We start from the raw sequence: 17574 nt of genomic DNA, 5'->3' as shown, positions 1-17574 counted from the left end.
AGACAACAGTATGGTGGTCACTAGAGGGAAAGGAAGGCAGGGGGAGGTTGAAGAGGGTAAAGGGGGTCAAGTACTATATGGTGATAGAATAAGACTACACTTTGGGTGATGAGTACACGATATAATATACAGATGATGTACTACAGTATTGTGCACTTGAAACTTATATAATCTTATTAACCAATGCCACCACAATAAATTTAATAATAAAAAACAAAATAAAAAACACCTAAAACAGAAAAAAATAAATGGCCTGTCCAAGTATATACCCAAGTGTGGCAAGAAAATATTTTGAAATTTGATGAAATACTTTTTACATTCCCAGACATTCTCGCTGCATTACTTGCAGCAACATACTTTACAGTCTCAGTAATTTTTATGCCATTGCTTCAATGAGGTGATAATGCATCCTAGAACAAAGAAACCAATGTTCAGTTTTTAATTTCTAAAATAGGCATCATGTGCCCACTTCAGTTTAATAAATGTGAAAGTTAACCACAGGATAAATGATATATGACACGATATAGAGATTCTTTGTCTTAGGAGGGGAAATGGAGCAAGAAGGAAAGAAGAGTGAGTTAAGACATAAATCTGTAGCCGGTTCCCAGATCACTCACCCTCATGGACTAAGCCCAAGCATTTCGTTTTAAGTGGAAAGGAGGGAGATGGACTTGGAGAGGTGGTTAGAAATCCCTTCATAGACCTCTGAAGAATCTAAGAACCCTTAAACTCACCTGAAACTTTTGAAAGAGGAAACAACCAGGATTTCTAAACTTAAGAAATCAGAAATGACAGCATGACTTATTTAGGCTTATGACATGGAAGAGACCCAGCACTTAGTTTATATCATAGATGGTAATAGGGAACTAATAGAAGAAATAGTGAGCTCAAAAATTTTTATGATTGCTGTAGTTAATAATACTGTATTATATATTTAAAAGTTGCTAAGAGTAAATCTTAAAAGTTCTCATCAAAAGAAAAAAAATTATAACTGTGAGGTGATGGATGTTAACTAAACTAATTGTGGTAACCATTTCACAATATATACATATATCAGGTAACCATGTTTTACACCTTAAATTTATACAGTGTTATATGTCAATTGTATCTCAATAAAACTGGGGGGGAAACAAAATTTATATGGCTGAAGTGTTCTGTGTATAATCTCATTTTAAACACATCTATTGAATTATTAATTAGCTATGTTATATTTTCTGTTCCAGAATTTTATTTGACTCTTATTTTTTTTAAATGTCATTTTATTTTCCAATCACTGTTGACATACAATATTATATTAGTTTCAGTTATACAGCATAGTGATTAGATATTTACATAATTTATGAAGTGATCACCCCACTAATCTAGTATCCACCTGACACCATACATAGTTATTACAATACTATTGACTATATTCCTTATGCTATAATTTACATCCCCATGACTCTTTTGTAACTATCAATTTATACTTCTTAATTCCTCCACCTTTTTCACACATTCCTCACCCCCCTCCCACCTGGCAACCATCAAAATGATCCCTGTATCTATGAGTTTGTTCATTTATTTTGTTGTTTAGATTCCACATATAAGTGAAATCATATGGCATTTTTTACTCTTAATTTTGAAAACAAAAATTCCAGTTCTCTGGCAAAATTCTCCAACTTTTTTATTGAATATAATAATCATTAGTCATTTTTAAATCCTTGTTTTAAACTCCAGTATATGAATTTATGAGTCTGTTTCCATTGTTTGTTTTTTCTACTGGTTTTCAGACATTTTACCCTGCTTTTAAGATGCCCTGTGATTTTTTTAAAATTTAATGCTAACCTTGTGGATGAAAATTTAAAGGAACTGGATAATGTTTTCTCTCTCTAACAAGTGGTAGGTTTTCTTTGATTAGGTAGAAAGTATCACTTTGATTTGTCAGACTCGTTTTGAGCTTTGTTTGGTATAATCTATTTTTTGTCCTTTCTCTAGAACATCATTCTTATTCCTAAGTCATGGGTTCTCTGGGTCTTCAACTGAAAGCACAGGGTTTTTACCAAGACCCCTTCACTTTGGCAGAGCTTGAACTTTAATAACTGTCTTCTGTGCAACTGTGAAAATCTATGTTCAATTCCTTAACATTTCAGTTGATGTTTTCTGCTATATTTCTTAGAGTATTATCTTATACGTGCACAGCTTAGGAATCAGCCAACATCCTTAAGGAGGGCTGTATGCAGATATTTGGCTGCACTTCTCTCCGCTCTGAGATTTTGCCCCTGGAGTCCCAGCTATATTGGCAGTCCTAAAGTCTGACTGTTATCTCCTCAATCCAGTAATACTATCACTTTCTACTTGGAAATTTATTCTCCAAAACTACAAATGCCCCCTGGCAAAAGCCAAGGTAAATGCAGAGCTAACTCATGAGCTTCCCTTATTTCAAGGATCATAGCCACTCAAATCATGTTTGTAATGGTTACTGTCCAATACCTTCAAAATATATTTTATATATTTTGGGCAGAATTAATATATGATGTTGGTGAAAGGGCTTGTCCAATATAAGCTACTCAATCTTGGACAGAACCAGAAGTCATTGGGTTATTTTAAAATGTAGCTAGTAATTCTAATACCTATAATTTCTATGGGTATGTTTCTACTGCTTACTGTTCCTGCTAGTGTTCATTTATTTTGTCTTTCTCTTTGTATGCCTGGGAATTGTGAATTGTTTACTACACACCGTATTTTTTAAAATTGTTTATACAAATAATGCGAGATCTAGAATGATGTGATTTTTGAAAATAAATTTTTATTTATTTCTGCTAGGTAACTAAGATCAAAACACTTAGAACAGTGCCTGGCACACGGTAAGTAGTTAGCTCTCATTATCGCATGTCTATCTGCCCCACTCAGAGTGAGAATACTCCAGCTTGTATATTCCCAACATTAGTACAAAGTCTGGTTTATAGTCATAACTAAAAAGTAGTTGCTGAGTCAACGGCTTAAGAAACTGAAAATGAGGTGAGACATATGTATGAATTACATACAACACAAACAGACAAAATCATGAATACTTTTACAGAGAGATAATCTTAAGTACAAGTTTAAAAGAATGATACAGAACACTTACCTTCCCGTAGTGTTGGCATGCTTCGCCTTGGAACACTTTCTAGATTTTCATTTTCTGTTACACGAGTTTCTAGAAAAAAGAGAAAAAGGAACAACCTTTGGATACTTGTGAAAATTCATGTTGAGGCTATTATGATTTCATTATAATTATTCATCTTTTAATGAATTGGAATTATCCGTGGAAATCTTCCCATAAAGGCATCCCTCAGCATTGGCATTCTGCTTCTAGAGTTCATCTAAAATACTTTCATTCTCATTGCTCCTTTATATTAGATTTTCTGATTCTTTGAACTCCCTTATCTGGTTCCTACTACCACCATCTGGGTAGAATACCTAATTTGGCCTTGGCAGACCTGTAAGATCAGGGCTTCTGTTACTGCATTCTGGCCCATATATTAAATGTATCGGCAAAGAATGACCGCACCATCCCACTCTGCAAACCCGAGGTGGGTAGGCACCATTTGCTTGCATGCCTTCTCTTCCCTTTGCTCTACTTGTCCCCATTATTATAGACCAGGTTCAGAATGGATTTACCTATCTCCGATTGTCTTTTAGGTTTTCTTGGTAAAATTGGTGCTGACATAAAAATAGCAGGAAAATGATTAATATTTTGTTGTAAATGGTGAAACTGCTGTGGTTTTGCTTGAACAGGCTTAATACTTGGAAGATGTCTTGGTCTTTTTGCATTTAAATCTATCAGAGCTTGCGTAAAGGTATAGGTCCTGCTCTTTGGTAAAAGTAGATACTCAGAGTGAATAACTTCCTTGAGTTTGGGAGTGATAACTGGGGAAGGAACACTTGAAGATTTGGAGATCTGTGAGGAAAGAATAAGAATGTCTTTTAGCATGTTCTCAACAGAAATATTTTTTATTTTTGATGCCTCTTTTGATTTTCTTAATCTTTTCATTTGGTTTGTTTCTCTCCCAAAAACTCGACTGGAAGCTGAAAGACAACTTGGAAAAAATATGCAACCAGTAGCAGTCTCTGGAATTTTCCAATAGATAGTCTTAGATGGTTTTGGAGATGTTGAAATAGTAGTCACTCTTTCTTGTACGTGATGATCAAGAGAGACATTTTGGATAGTGACAATGGTTTGTGATTGATTTCTTGAAACAACATCAGGAAAACTTGTTTTATCTCTTTGAATTAAAGTGGTTTCATCTTGAGCAAACTTTACTTGTAGAATTTTACCAGTCTTGGCTAGACCAGAAAAAAAAAAGCACAATTAGATTACATTTATCAAGGTGTCAGGGACAAAACTATAATGTCTTACCATTCACAGTTTTTTTAAAATATATTTTTATTCACTCTCCCTTCTCTCACCTTCTAAAATTGTTTCTGTATATACTCACTCAGATATCAGAACTCTTGTTTAGCTGACTGAGATAAAGTTTGAATGAACAATTGAAGAAGTGAAGAGGCTAAATTGAAATAAAAACAGAATTGATGGAGAAAAGAGATTATAAAAGGAGATTTTTGAACAGTTGTCACTAAAACTCTGGCAATATGGATGGGTAAAAATAATTTTGATGAACATTTGCTGTTTATCATCATCTCTTCCTTATTTGATAACTTCTCTGAGCAAAAAGTACATTTCTTTTCAAAGCCAGATGTCAGACCCATGTATCTTTTGAACATGATAACATTCTGATACTGGCTACAGGGTACCACAAGTTCATTTAGGTAACAAGAAAATGCACTATGCCTGCATTTTTAGATACCTCATTACATTATATATACTTTCTCTTTCCTATGTGACAGAGTGTTAATTGACATCTGTTTTCTATTGTCTCAGTTGAGTACGATAAATGATGAAGACCTCTGTATTCTAATGAAAACAAGTCCGATGCTCACCCACCTTGTTGCCTACATATAAGAGATGGCTAGAGATTGATCTGGGTTCAAAGAGAGGATTTGTTCTGAATAGCGCTATTGGAATGCTGTATGTTTCTCTGATCTTTCCCTCTCCATGGTGGGTGGAGGAGGATAATTTCCCCCCACCTCAATCCAAGTGAGATGGATTCTCAGAAAACCATGCATAGAGAAGAGGAGTGCATGCCACAAGGAGAAAATAACATCTCACAGCTCCCCTACCTACTTCCCCTACTGATACCTACAGAGCAGCAAAAAAGGATTGGCTCACTCAGTGCTGTGTTTCAACAAGAGAATCCTTGAAACTACTTGATCGGTATTTCCAGCCCTTTCAGGGGGGTACAGAGACTGATACCTGATTCTTATCTTCATTCTTAACTCCTTAACACTTTGCCTCTCCTAGTCCCATCTATCGAGGAGCCAGAAACTATAATGAGTTGGAGAAGAGAAGTAAAAGAACAAAGTGGAAGAAATTACCATGACTCTGTTTCCCTTGGCTTGTCTAAAAATTAGTAGACCTAGACTGAGCTGAGAAAAGAAACTAGGTTTGATTCCATACTAGATGAAAGTATTGATTTAGATTGGACTAATTGCTTATTATCTGAAAATGAGAAAAGGCTAATAGATTGAAGTGACTAGAAAAGCCTTAGGAGAGGGATGTGCGCCCTGTGAGTTTGAAGAGTAGTAGCAGAAGAATAATGATTGCTTCCTGCTTATATGGAACTAATCAAAGTGAGCTCATTCAATACAATGATTACACCACTACCTTCAGTTTTTTCTCTCCCATGTTGAAACAAAACATGATACTGAGCAAAAATAGACTCCAGAATTCCTTCCAACCACCATCCTACCACTTTTATCCTTCCTTTCATTGGCAAACTGAAGTGGTTTACACTCATTAGTTTGACTTCCTCTCCTTTAATCTCTGTTGTTTGTTATTTCCCTTTATTTATTCTGTAACTGTTTTTAAATTAGTAGACTTTATTTTAGAACCGTTTTAGATATGTAAAAAAGATGAACAAGATAGTACAATTACCATATATCCCCCCCTATTGCACACAATTCCATCAATGAACATCTGGCATTTGTGTGGTACTTTTATTATAATTAATGAATCAATGTTGATATATAATTGATTGAAGTCTATAATTGACTTAAAAAACTCAGTCGTTGTGTTGTACAGTCCTATAGGTTTTGACAAATGCATAATGTCATGCATTCACCATTACAGTATAATACAAAATAATTTCACCACCCTCAAAATCCTCTGTCATTCCCCTCACCCTGAATCTCTGGCAACCACTGATTTAAAAAAATTTTGCCTTTCCAGAATTCCATTTTAATTGGCATCCTACAGTATTGTAGCCTTTTCATCTGGCTTCTTTCACTTAGCAATTTGCAGTTAACATTCCTCTATGTCTTTATATGGCATGATAGCTCATTTCTTCTCATCACTAAATAAAATTACATGGTGTGGATGTACCACAGTTTGTTTATCCTTCACCTATTGAATTGCTTCCAGTTTGGAGCAATTATGAATAAAGTTGTTGATATAAATACACATGTGCAGGTTTTTGTGTGGACATAGGTTTTCATCTCAATGGAGTAAATAAATATCTATGAGTTCAATTGCTGGATTGTACGGTAAGAGTATGTTTAGCTTTGTACAAAACTACCAAACTGTCTTTAAAAGTGGTTGCCCTTTGCATTCTTGCCAGCAACGAATGAGAGTTCCTCTTGCTCCTCTCCAGCATTTGGTGTTGTCAGTGTTTTGGATTTTAGCTCTTATAATAGGTCTGCAGGGGTTATCTTACTGTTTTAATTTGCAATTTCATAATGACATCCAAGTATGATGTTGAGCATTTTTTTACATGCTTATTTGGCCTCTGAATATCTTCTTTGGTGAGGTGTTTGTTCAGATCTTTAGCCCACTTTTTAATCGCGTTGTTTTCTTATTGTTGAGTTTAACAGTTCTTTCTTTATTTTGGATGCAAGTCCTTTATCAGATATTTATTTTGCAAATATTTCCTCCCAGGGCATGGCTTGTCTTATTGTTTAAATGTCTTTCACAGGGAAGTTTTTAATTTTAATGAAATGCAACTTAGCATGATGTTTTTTTCTTTCATAGATTGTTCTTTTGGTGTCATATTTAAAAACTCATTGCCAAACCCAAGGTCACCTACATTTTCTCCTATGTTATACTCTAAAAATGACCCATTAAAACACGCAAATGACCCAGAAGACACGCAAAAATAAGGGAGGATTTTAAAGAAGAAGCAAAACAACTGGAATGAATAGAAACTTTATAAATGTGGCAGATATTAATCCAAGAATGTCAATAATTTATTAAAATGTGAATGGTTTAAGTACACCAATTAAAAGACAAAAAACGGTCAGAGTAGATAAAAAACAAGACCCAACTATATCTTATCTAAAAGAAACTTACTTTAAATATAAAAAGACAGATTAAAAGTAAAGGGTAAAGGGGTGGCCCGGTGTGTGTGTCTGTGTGTGTGTGTGTGTGTGTGTCTGTGTGTATGTCTGTGTGTGTGTGTGTGTGTGTGTGTGTGTGTGTGTGTGTAAATTTCAGAACACCGCTAGGAGCCCCAACAACAACAACAAAAAAAAAAAAAAAAAAAGAAAAAGAAAAAAGTTAGAGCTTCATGCTCTTAACTCCAAAGGCTGCCGGTTTGGTTCCCACATGGGCCAGTGGGTTCTCAACCACAAGGTTGCCAGCTCAATTCTTTGAGTCCCGCAAGGGATGGTGGGCTCCGCCCCCTGCAACTAAGATTGAACATGGCACCTTGAGCTGAGCTGCCTCCCGGATGGCTCAGTTGGTTGGAGCGTGTCCTCTCAACCACAAGGTTGCCGGTTTCGACTCCCCCCAGGGATGGTGGGCTGTGCCCTCTGCAATTAACAATGGCAACTGGACCTGCAGCTGAGCTGCGCCCTCCACAACTAAGACTGAAAGGACAACTTTACTTGGAAGAAAGGCCTGGAAGTACACACTGTTCCCCAATAAAGTCCTGTTCCCCTTCCCAAATAAAATCTTAAAAAAAAAAAAAGAAGTAAAGGGTAGAGAAAGATATACTATACTAACAGTTATCAGAAGAAAATTGGAGTAGATACATTAATTTTAAACAGAGCACACTTGAGAACAAGAAAAATTATTAAGATAATATTCACAGTTTCCAGAGATTAAGATGTCAGTGTCTTCTGAGGGGTCATTTTTCAGTCTACTCGACCTCTCCTCCCTTGTTCCTCATATTTAACACATACAAATCAATCACCTCCAGGCTTTATTCAAATTATCTATGTCAACTCCAAAGCCTCCAATTCCCCATCTCTTTCCATTCCCCACTCCCCACCCACTTTACGAGGTCATGCTCTCTTTCCTTTTCCACCCTGAGAATCACTGAAGAAGTGACCTGTTGTTCTGATGGATTTGTATTCATCCTCATTTGGTTTACAGTGGAGACAAAGATTGAAAATCAGTGATCTAATTAAGTTCCACTGTTTCAGAATAGAAAGCAGAGACCCACTGACTTAATGAGTTGCTAAAGCCATAGATCACATTAGTCTGGAGCAGAGACCAGAATTCCTGTTCCTGGACTCCCATTCTAGGGCATTTTGCACTGTTCCAGGTTGTTGCAACTCAGGAAATAATTGTGGGCCAAGTGAGAAGTATTACAGGTATTTTAATATCTTACAAATGTAGAGTGGTTTTATAGTTTAAAAAGTGCTTTCACATAGGCTATTGCATTTTAACCTTCTTCTCTCATAGTTAAGTGATCTAAACGCCCCAGATTTTCCCTGGGGGTTTTAACTGCCATCATCCTAGTCTATATTGACTTAATTTTCCCCTTGATTTTCTGACACAGCCTTAGAGTGTTTTTACCAAATTGTTTGAATTGTATTAACGATAATTCAGATTTCTTGGTATATAAAAATCTGTGTGACCTGGACCCACTTCACCTAACCTTACTGTGTGATGACGTGTTACTTTCCAATGAGAATCCTTATGTACTCAAATTATAAGTGACAATCACAAAGGCCACACTGCCCATTTATAACTTCATTTCTTATGTTGATCATACTGTGTGTAATACCTTCTATTACTAACCAATTTAAATCATTTTATTATTTTGAAGTCTACCTTAAACCTCCTGCAATCCATCTTTCTTGATTAATACAATCTACACTTACAGTTCTTATTAATTGACTCAACAAACATTTAACACCAACCATGTGCCAGCTGTACACACAGTGCTGAGGGTATAGCACTAACCTTGCTATGATCAAAGATCTCACAATTCAATATAGAAACTAGGCAGGTAAACAGTTATACTAGAAAATGAGAAGTGCTCAATAGGGGTAAGTATGGGATACTATGGGAGCATAAAGGAAGACACTCTGAGTGGGGGAAGAGGGAAGAGGTATTTAGACATATCTTCCCAATGAAGATGATATCTGTCTTCTCAAGTCCATACTTCCTTATTTTTTGACACATTTCCCCATGATTTCTTTCTTTTCCTAGTACATTAAATTTCTACTTTTCCAATAAACTTTCCTTTGCCGTCATAAACTACACAGGTCTCCTCTACAGTTAAACATATTTCATTCCACTTTTCCTAATTCCTCATGTCTTAGTTCAAGCCCCATTCTTGCCCCCAGTGCTTTCTCACATTTATGAACTACTACTGTCTACTATCAATTGGACATAAATTCTATTCTGCTTTGTACTGCTAGTTAAGGTTCTTATTTTATGTGTAGCTCATCTTTAAAGCTTAATCGAGGGTCTTGAAAGGTGCTGAACATCAGGAACCAGATAATTTTGTGTCATTAATTCCCTATGGCATTTAGCATTGTATGTAAATTTTAGGTATTTATTTCAAGGTTTTATTTCAGTGTTTGAATATTCATTTTTATAAATTATGCTTCAGTCATTTTAAGTATTAATTCATTCAACAAATATTTTGAACACCTACTATCTGCACAGCACTCTGCCAAGAGCCTTTGGAGACATAGGATTAATAATAGTCAAGGTCATAGAATCTCCAAGGCACCAAAAGCAGAGGAGCTCCTCACAAAAAAAGAATTATCCAGTCCAAAATGTCAATAGTGAGCAACTCTGTCTTAGAACATAAATTTCTACCAAAAGATGAATGGAAAAACTACAACCAAAAAAACTGGTAGTGAGCGGTAAATCTACATAACTGTGGATATTATTATTACAGAACTTTGTGTAAATGTAGAAATGTAGAACATTATAGAAATGTAGACATGGTATAACAAAAGTTGGTAGGGAAAGTGAGAGAGGAAATTGGAGGTAGCAAAGGTGTGTTGATTTAAACATGTTTAACAGCCATAGATCAAAAGGTAATAATTTAACATTGTAAATCAAGTTATAGACTAGGCACACTTTAACAGTATAAATGTTGACACTAAAATAAGTAATCTAATCAGCTAAAATCAGATAGAAGAGACTAAAAATGGGAAAGAAGAGGAAATATGCTAATTTTATCATTGCTTATAAGTAAGGAGACAATAGATACACATACCATATACAGAAAGAGGATTAAGGTATTATACAAAGTTATAGTTATAAAAGTGGCTCATCTTTACCTCATAGCGCTTGAAATTATCATAGGGCAGTTTTACATTTACTTATATAATTATTTGATCCTACCGGCGGGTAACTAGTGAAGAGGATTGGCAGAGTCATTCTGCTCACTATTGTATCTCTAGTCCCTAGCACTGTGCTCATAAATAGTCAATTCTTGTTATTTGCAGCAGTTCTATAAAGTTTGAGTGAACACGGAATTATCCAACACTGAGCCATGGCTTCTAGGGAAACTACAGGGTTAGGTTCTGGCAAGCCTCTGGTCTCAACATTATGGGCCAATCAATGCATAATCTTGTTTTATATATGTTTCTATATAAAGACACCTTATTTAATATATATTGTTGATTCATTAACACTGAACTGACGGCCAACAACACTGTATTTCATGCCTGAAGGAAGCTCATCTAACACACATATTTTTCTCTGTAAGACATGTTAGAGCCTTCTTGTGCTTAGGGGAAGAGTAGATTGCACTTCAGCATTGTACTTATGGGACATTTTAGGCCGCGAAATCACCAACACAAAGCACAAATATTCAAAAAACATGGCATTAAATAGACCAGGAAAAGGACAGTTTTTTACAGTATGAGAACTGAAGCAAGAAGGCAGAAAGTGCCTGAGCTGGGAACATATGTATTTTCACTGTCTTGGGCATATCCAGCATGACTGAGAGTTATATATACCCTTGTCCTGCACACAGTTTCACCTATCATAAAAGGAGTGAGAAAGAGCTCTATATAATACTCTGAAATGTTCTTTATGATATGTTGGTGAGTTAAAAAGAGAGAATACAAAACAATGTACTGATTTGGCGATTACAAATAAATTTTAGCAGTTATGTAAATTTATCCCTACAGAATCCACAAATAATGAGAATCAACTGTACCTGTAGAAATGAATTGGATGCTATCATCTTACGACAAACATTTGTCAGTTACTATTAGGTTGGTGCAAAAGTCATCGCAGTTTTTGCAATTGCTTTTAACCTTTCAAACCGCGATGACTTTTGCACCAACCTAATAGTTATTAGTGTCTTTAACTATTGTGATCCTGAGCTGTGCAGATTGAGAACTTCCTATGAAAAATAAAGTTAATAACATATCTGATTAATATACATACCTGTCTGGACTTTCTTCTTATGCAAAGGCAGCTTAGGAAGTTTGGGAGGTAAAGGTCTTCGAAGAAGTAGTAGTTTTGGGTGGTTTGGCATTTTAATTAATAACAAGCATTGTTTTTCACAGCTATTAGTCAAGAGTTGAAAAGCTTTTGAATGTTTGAATTGTTGCTGAAAAAGAATTCATTTGAACCTAGATTGCATTTTAATGAAAATCATTCTGTGCTAAGGCTCTACCGAGTCCAAGCAGAATTCCTATAAAAGAAAAAGAGGTTTAAAACTTCTAAAAGTAATCCAGGCAAAATTTAGGTTTAAAATTAATACAGAATTTTAAAATATGTATGCTATTACCAACCAGGATCATTATAAAATTTCCCATGTTAGTATAAAGTTTATACTTATAAAGTTCAATCTTCCAGTGTTCTTTCAGATTGTAAATACTGATTCTACAGAACAGTGGAAATGACGCTCATTTATTTTTTTACCTCCAAAATGTTATCACTTCATAAATATGGAAAAAGGTTTTGGTCAAAAAGATGAGGAAGTTCCCCCGTGATAGTCTCTGAAGACCCATAATATCTAACTAATACCTAAGGTGTTTTCTATCTGCAATAATTACTTATTTTAAATTTCAACCACTACAGTCGTGCCATAACTATTTAATCCAAAATAAGATGCTCTTTAGTAGAACGAGATTTTTCTGGGATCTCTATCCCAATTAGTACTGTTTAGGAATGATGTCAGGAGATAGACCCCAAAAATGTGCGCTTAGTTCTCAGGGCAACTCCGTTGACAGTTTAGAAGGAAATGCTTTGGAACTGCAAAAAATGGGCTGTTTTCTTCCCCAAAAGATAACTGTGCTCACAAGGGCTCAAGGTATGTTCCCTGGTCGTACGTCCCACTTGATTACGGAGATTTTCCTTCCGTATTGTCTAAGAAGTGCTTGGAAACGATGGACTCCTCAAAACAACCGGCTTTTCCTCTTTGGTCTCCTTTTCCTCGGAACTTAGGTAACAAAGTATATAGGTCCAGTGAGGTCTTGCGTCTGCCGGCGGTTGCTGTCCAGAAAGAAAGCCCCAAGGCCAGCCTCACCCCCAGGGAGGGTGCGGCCAGAGGCTAAAGAGGCAGGCCCTAGCAACCGGACGCCGGTACATCCACTCTGCCCCCCTGAACGCGCAGGCGCTGGAAGGGGAGGGTGGAGTGGGGCGGGGCGCGTGCCCGAGGAGTCCGCGCGTGGAGCCGGGTCGCCTTTCTCAGCCCCAGTGTGGGGCTTCTGGGGAGGCTGTGGGCTGTTGGGGCTGGAGGAGAAGTCCGCTCCACGTGCAGCTGCTGTACGGAACCCCGTGGTGACAATTGTTATTACTATTTTATTCTTAATGACAATGACCACTATTATTTATTTACTCTTCTCGATTACACCTTGCTTAAATCGGGTATCTAAGGTCTGGGCTGGCCTTTTTTAATGCTGTACTTGGGCGCAGCCGGTCCTGTTGCTGATTTTGCAGTGCCCCCGAAAAGAACATCTGTTTTCTTTCTTTTCTTTTAATGCAAACTGTTTTGTCTTTCTGATCCTTTAAAGTTACTGGATGAAAAGGAATTGTGTAGGAGTAGAGGAATTAAGGATCCAAGCGAGACTTTGAAAGAAACCCATTTCTCACTGTCAGAGTCATTTGTTCTGATTTTCGTACTGTTACTTGTCTGTCGTGGTGTTGATGAGCCTGTACGTACAGTGACCAGTAATACATTGTGTGTATTTGCATGTATGCTCATGTTTCTCTGCAGAGTTGAGGTCTCGCAATGCTTGAAAGAACTGATTAGATGTGTAAATCCTAACTCAGAAAGTAAAGTAGATGGAGCTTACTTCTAGTCTTGTGTTTTTTTTTTTCTCCCCTGTGTCTGTTTTATTAAGTGCAAGTGTAGAGACTTTAGTAACAAGTGTTGTAAGACGAGAAACTTCTGTATAGCTTTTGGGATCTTTCAAGATTTACTCCCTAACCAAATCTTCCTTTTTTTCCTTAACAGTAAGCATACATTTTAAAACAATCAATGAAAAAGTGAAAAAGTATTTTATCAGATTCTGGGAAATATTACGCACCTTGTTTTCCCTCAGAATATTAGCATATGGTTTCTTTTCTTGTAAGATTACTGTGTTCCAATTAGACTATCTCCTCAAACCAGGAATTTAATCCATTTTTGCCTGTGTCTTAGCTTCTCAGAAAGAGGAAAGTTGACAATGGGCAAATCTGGTTGCTAGGTTTTGTCTCAAGAAATATATGTTGTGCATATTTTGTAAGTGTGAAAACTGTTTATATTTTTAAGCTTAAAAAAATGTGTGTGTTCCAATATATAAATTGAGTCAGGTTCCATTGCTCTTAAAAGTTGTTTGAACCATGAAAAAGAACTACTGGCATTCAGTTTTACTGACCAGTGCTTGGCCTTTAAAACTTATGCTTAGTATTGAGTTGTCAAAATCAAGGCAGTATGCTTATCAATCTTTTTCTAAAAATGCTTTGTCACACATGGAATCAGGCATCAGGCTTTATTCCCTGCAGATTTCTTCTAGCATGTAACAGGCAGAACCTAGGGCTGTTTAATATGTAACCTCCTTAGGTGTGAATATTTTATTTTCTACTACTTACTGTTTCTATTGGCACTATTTAGGCAAATGAGATCATTGTTATGAAAATTCAGGACTTGGTGTGTATATGTCGGTTATTCTAACACATTTAACATGCTTCACCTATGGACATGATGTACAAATAAAGGCTGGATTTGGAAGGAATAAATCACACTCAATATGGATTGTATTATTGTTTTAAGTTAACTTATTTTTTACTATTTTTGAAAATATTACTACCTCAATTTACTGTTGTCCTTTTTAAAAAATTAATCATGTCTCTTTAAATAATATAGCTCCCTCTTTGATTTTAAGGGTCTATTTTACCTTATGTACTGTACAATCAGCCTACTTATTTGTCCCTTTAGCTTTGCAATTGGCAGAACCTGTGATAAAGCTCGTCAAACTGAACCACAATTCTTTCACTTTTTCAGCAGATTGTGTTAAGTAGCCCAGGGAAATAGTGAGCACCAAGGATATACATATGGCGTTTTTGTTTTTGTTTTTATTATGTTGCTGAAATGAGATAAAAAGCCTTATGCAAAAGCAACCTTAGGTACTCCACAAGTAATGCTATTGATTTTCCTAAATAGTGGGGAATCTCAGATTCACTGTTGTTCAAAAGGACACAGCTCTGTTGGAATTGTATAGAAATTGTTGCTAGAAATCTTCACAGTTTTCCATGTATCTCTCACTCATTTGTTTATTTGTTTTAAAACAGAACAGAGATTTACTAAGCAGTGGGGTCAGTGCAGATTTAATACAAATTTTACATTGTGGATATAGCTGGAATAGTTTGTATTTTTAAGCTCATATTAGTTTTTAGAAGTTCTTTTAAGAAATGAATAGTTATTTTTGAGTCCCTATGGTAACCCAGGGCACTAAAAGACATATGTTCTTGTTCTGAATTTACCTGATCATGTAATTATATACACTGGGAAATGTCTTTACTTTTCACCAGCATAATGGCTTAAATGTATACATTTATTTCGTGTGTTTTCATTCTGCTGCGTAGAGAACAGTTTTATATTTTCTTAAAGGTTAATAAGGATATTTTGAAGAAGCCGCTTTACTTTTTACCTTTTATATGCAAGTGCAAAAACTTTATTTCTGTTCTTAATTACTTTTTAGCCAGTTTATTATTTTTTTTTGTCTTTCAGGTTGATAGTTATTTCCTTTGTTTGAACTAGAGAGTGATCCTTGGATTCCTTTCAAAAAAACCATTACTAATAAGGAAATGTCATGCAACCTGCATAATAGAATTAAAAAAAAAAAAAAAAGCTCCCAAACTTAACGAAAGGACAATGCCTATCTGTTTTTAAGAGCATATTCATGAATTCCAGAATGATTTTATTGGAGACCTACTAGGCACAAGGTACTTTGGTAGGTCCTAAATTTGAAACTCTGTTAAAACAACTTATAAAGATTCATTTGAGGCTTATAATTTTAGACATTGAAATAAAATTGCAAATCATTTTCAAAGCATTTCCTTATCTATAATTATAAATACTTGAGGTTTTTAAAAATGTTAACATTTAAAGAATGTTTTTAATTATGTTGTTTGGGTAGAAAAGTGTTATTTATTCACACTACCCCAAATACTCAGAAACAATCTTATGTTTTCTTAGCTTCAGTGATCTTATTAGACTGTTTGTCTGTAGCCAACTGATACTAGATATTGTGTGTTTGTGTAACTTCTCCAAAAAAAGATAATAATATTGTTTCCTTAATGTTAGGTTGACTAAGCTATGAATGATGAAATGTCATTATTAGTTACTTACTATGTGGAAGGCATTGTTCTAAGTATTGATTTTATGTTTTATCTTACTCCACAATTCCCACATTAATTGACAATTCTGGTATCTGTATCAAATTTCAATCAAAGGCAGCCTCACATAGCTCAGCTTGGCTGGGCTCAGATCCCTGACTGCCACTTGTCAGCTCTGTGCCCTTGGACAAGTTGCTTAACCTCTCTAAGCCCCTGTGGTTTCCTCACTTGTATAGTTGGAGTAAAATGGTACCTAACTCAGGGTATTGTGAGGATTTAAAGAGAATCTGCATCAAGGATTTAGTTTCTTGTCGGTCATAGATGAGTTTTCATTAGATGCTAGTTGTTAGAAAACATATGGCCCAGGTTTTCTATCTGCAGTGTCGCTGCTTTGAGTGACAACAGTTGATGTTATCCAAAGTGTTTGGTATGGAGGACTAGAGGGTGAATCCTGGGCATTTATCCACAAAATATCACACTCTGTTTATGTCTCCAGTAGATTGAAGAACCTAGTCTGCAGCTTTCAGGTTGTCAAACAAGTGTCGTGCTCTAGGCAGTTTCCTACATTCTGTCACTGATCATATATCCTTCTGGGCCGCAGAGCACCTGTGGGACAGCTTGTGCCTGAAAGAGTACAAGTACAGTGATGTAAGTAAGGAGGCCTTGACTCATCCTTCACGTGAATTGAGTTCGTGAGCTGCTGTTAGCATTGACTGAGCTGGACTGAATCCATGCTGAATTTCAACCATTGACCCAAGGATGAAAGCTGCTTTGTTCTCAGTGTCCTTGATGCAGCTGGAGAGCCTAACAAAGGTGGAAGAGGCCAAAGGGTTGCCATGTGACCCTCCTTTGAATGGCTAGAAAGAAAGGTGTTCCAAAAGCATACCATCTTTCTCAGGTTTTTTCTAATGTGCACACCAGACTTCGGGAGATGAATCTACTGAGTCTTTGGGACCGGCTAGGATTTAGTCCTAAACTTATAAGGGACATGTTCCATGCCCCTGAGGTGTATGAGCTACATGCCTTCTGTCAGTCCTCCAAAAAAAAAAAGTAGTGTTTAGAACCATAGGTGAGCAGAGATTCTTTATACTGACTTACTCTTCATTCTGAGGCAAATAGCAATATATGACCTTAAACAGTAAATAGGATGGATTTGCTCTTCAAACCTGTCATTCCGCTTTATGCTCACAGTTCTAATTAAGTATATGTTTTATTTTTAAGTGTAATGAGGCTAAAATTGTGTGGGAACTGAGGGTAGGGAAGAGCACAGATTGCCTGGACATGAAATGGTGAGCTATATTGTTGATGAAGAACTTGCATTTCTTACACCACAACTGGACATATAGAACCAGAACTTATGCTTCAGTATCACATAGTGAGTTTAATATACTTTTGAGAGTCCTTCAAGATTTATAACAACCTCAAACCCCCACTCTTAAGTTTTGATGTCAGAGATTTTATCAGGGTTGAAA

General features: G+C 36.1%; 2 protein-coding genes across 2 annotated transcripts in view; one reads left to right on the top strand and one right to left on the bottom strand.

Moving 5' to 3' along the window:
• Positions 1-11813, bottom strand: part of LOC308496842 (leucine-rich repeat-containing protein 63-like) — a gene marked incomplete at both ends in the record, with an annotated part of 68300 nt that extends 56487 nt beyond the window's left edge. The window contains 4 exons of the mRNA XM_081046642.1: positions 3107-3175; positions 3640-3919; positions 4160-4305; positions 11723-11813. Coding sequence (XP_080902768.1) covers positions 3107-3175; positions 3640-3919; positions 4160-4305; positions 11723-11813 — 586 coding nt within the window. The remainder of the gene's footprint in view (positions 1-3106; positions 3176-3639; positions 3920-4159; positions 4306-11722) is intronic.
• Positions 11814-12904: 1091 nt separating this feature from the next.
• The window catches only part of LCP1 (lymphocyte cytosolic protein 1), a 93168-nt gene continuing 88498 nt past the window's right edge, over positions 12905-17574 (top strand). Inside the window, exon 1 of the mRNA XM_081046621.1 lies at positions 12905-13048. The gene's annotated coding sequence lies outside the window, so the exon portion shown is untranslated. The remainder of the gene's footprint in view (positions 13049-17574) is intronic.

Source organism: Rhinolophus hipposideros (genome assembly GCF_964194185.1).
Source record: "Rhinolophus hipposideros genome assembly, chromosome: 4".
Lineage (NCBI taxonomy): Eukaryota > Metazoa > Chordata > Mammalia > Chiroptera > Rhinolophidae > Rhinolophus > Rhinolophus hipposideros.
This window is presented reverse-complemented; position numbering and strand designations above follow the sequence as displayed.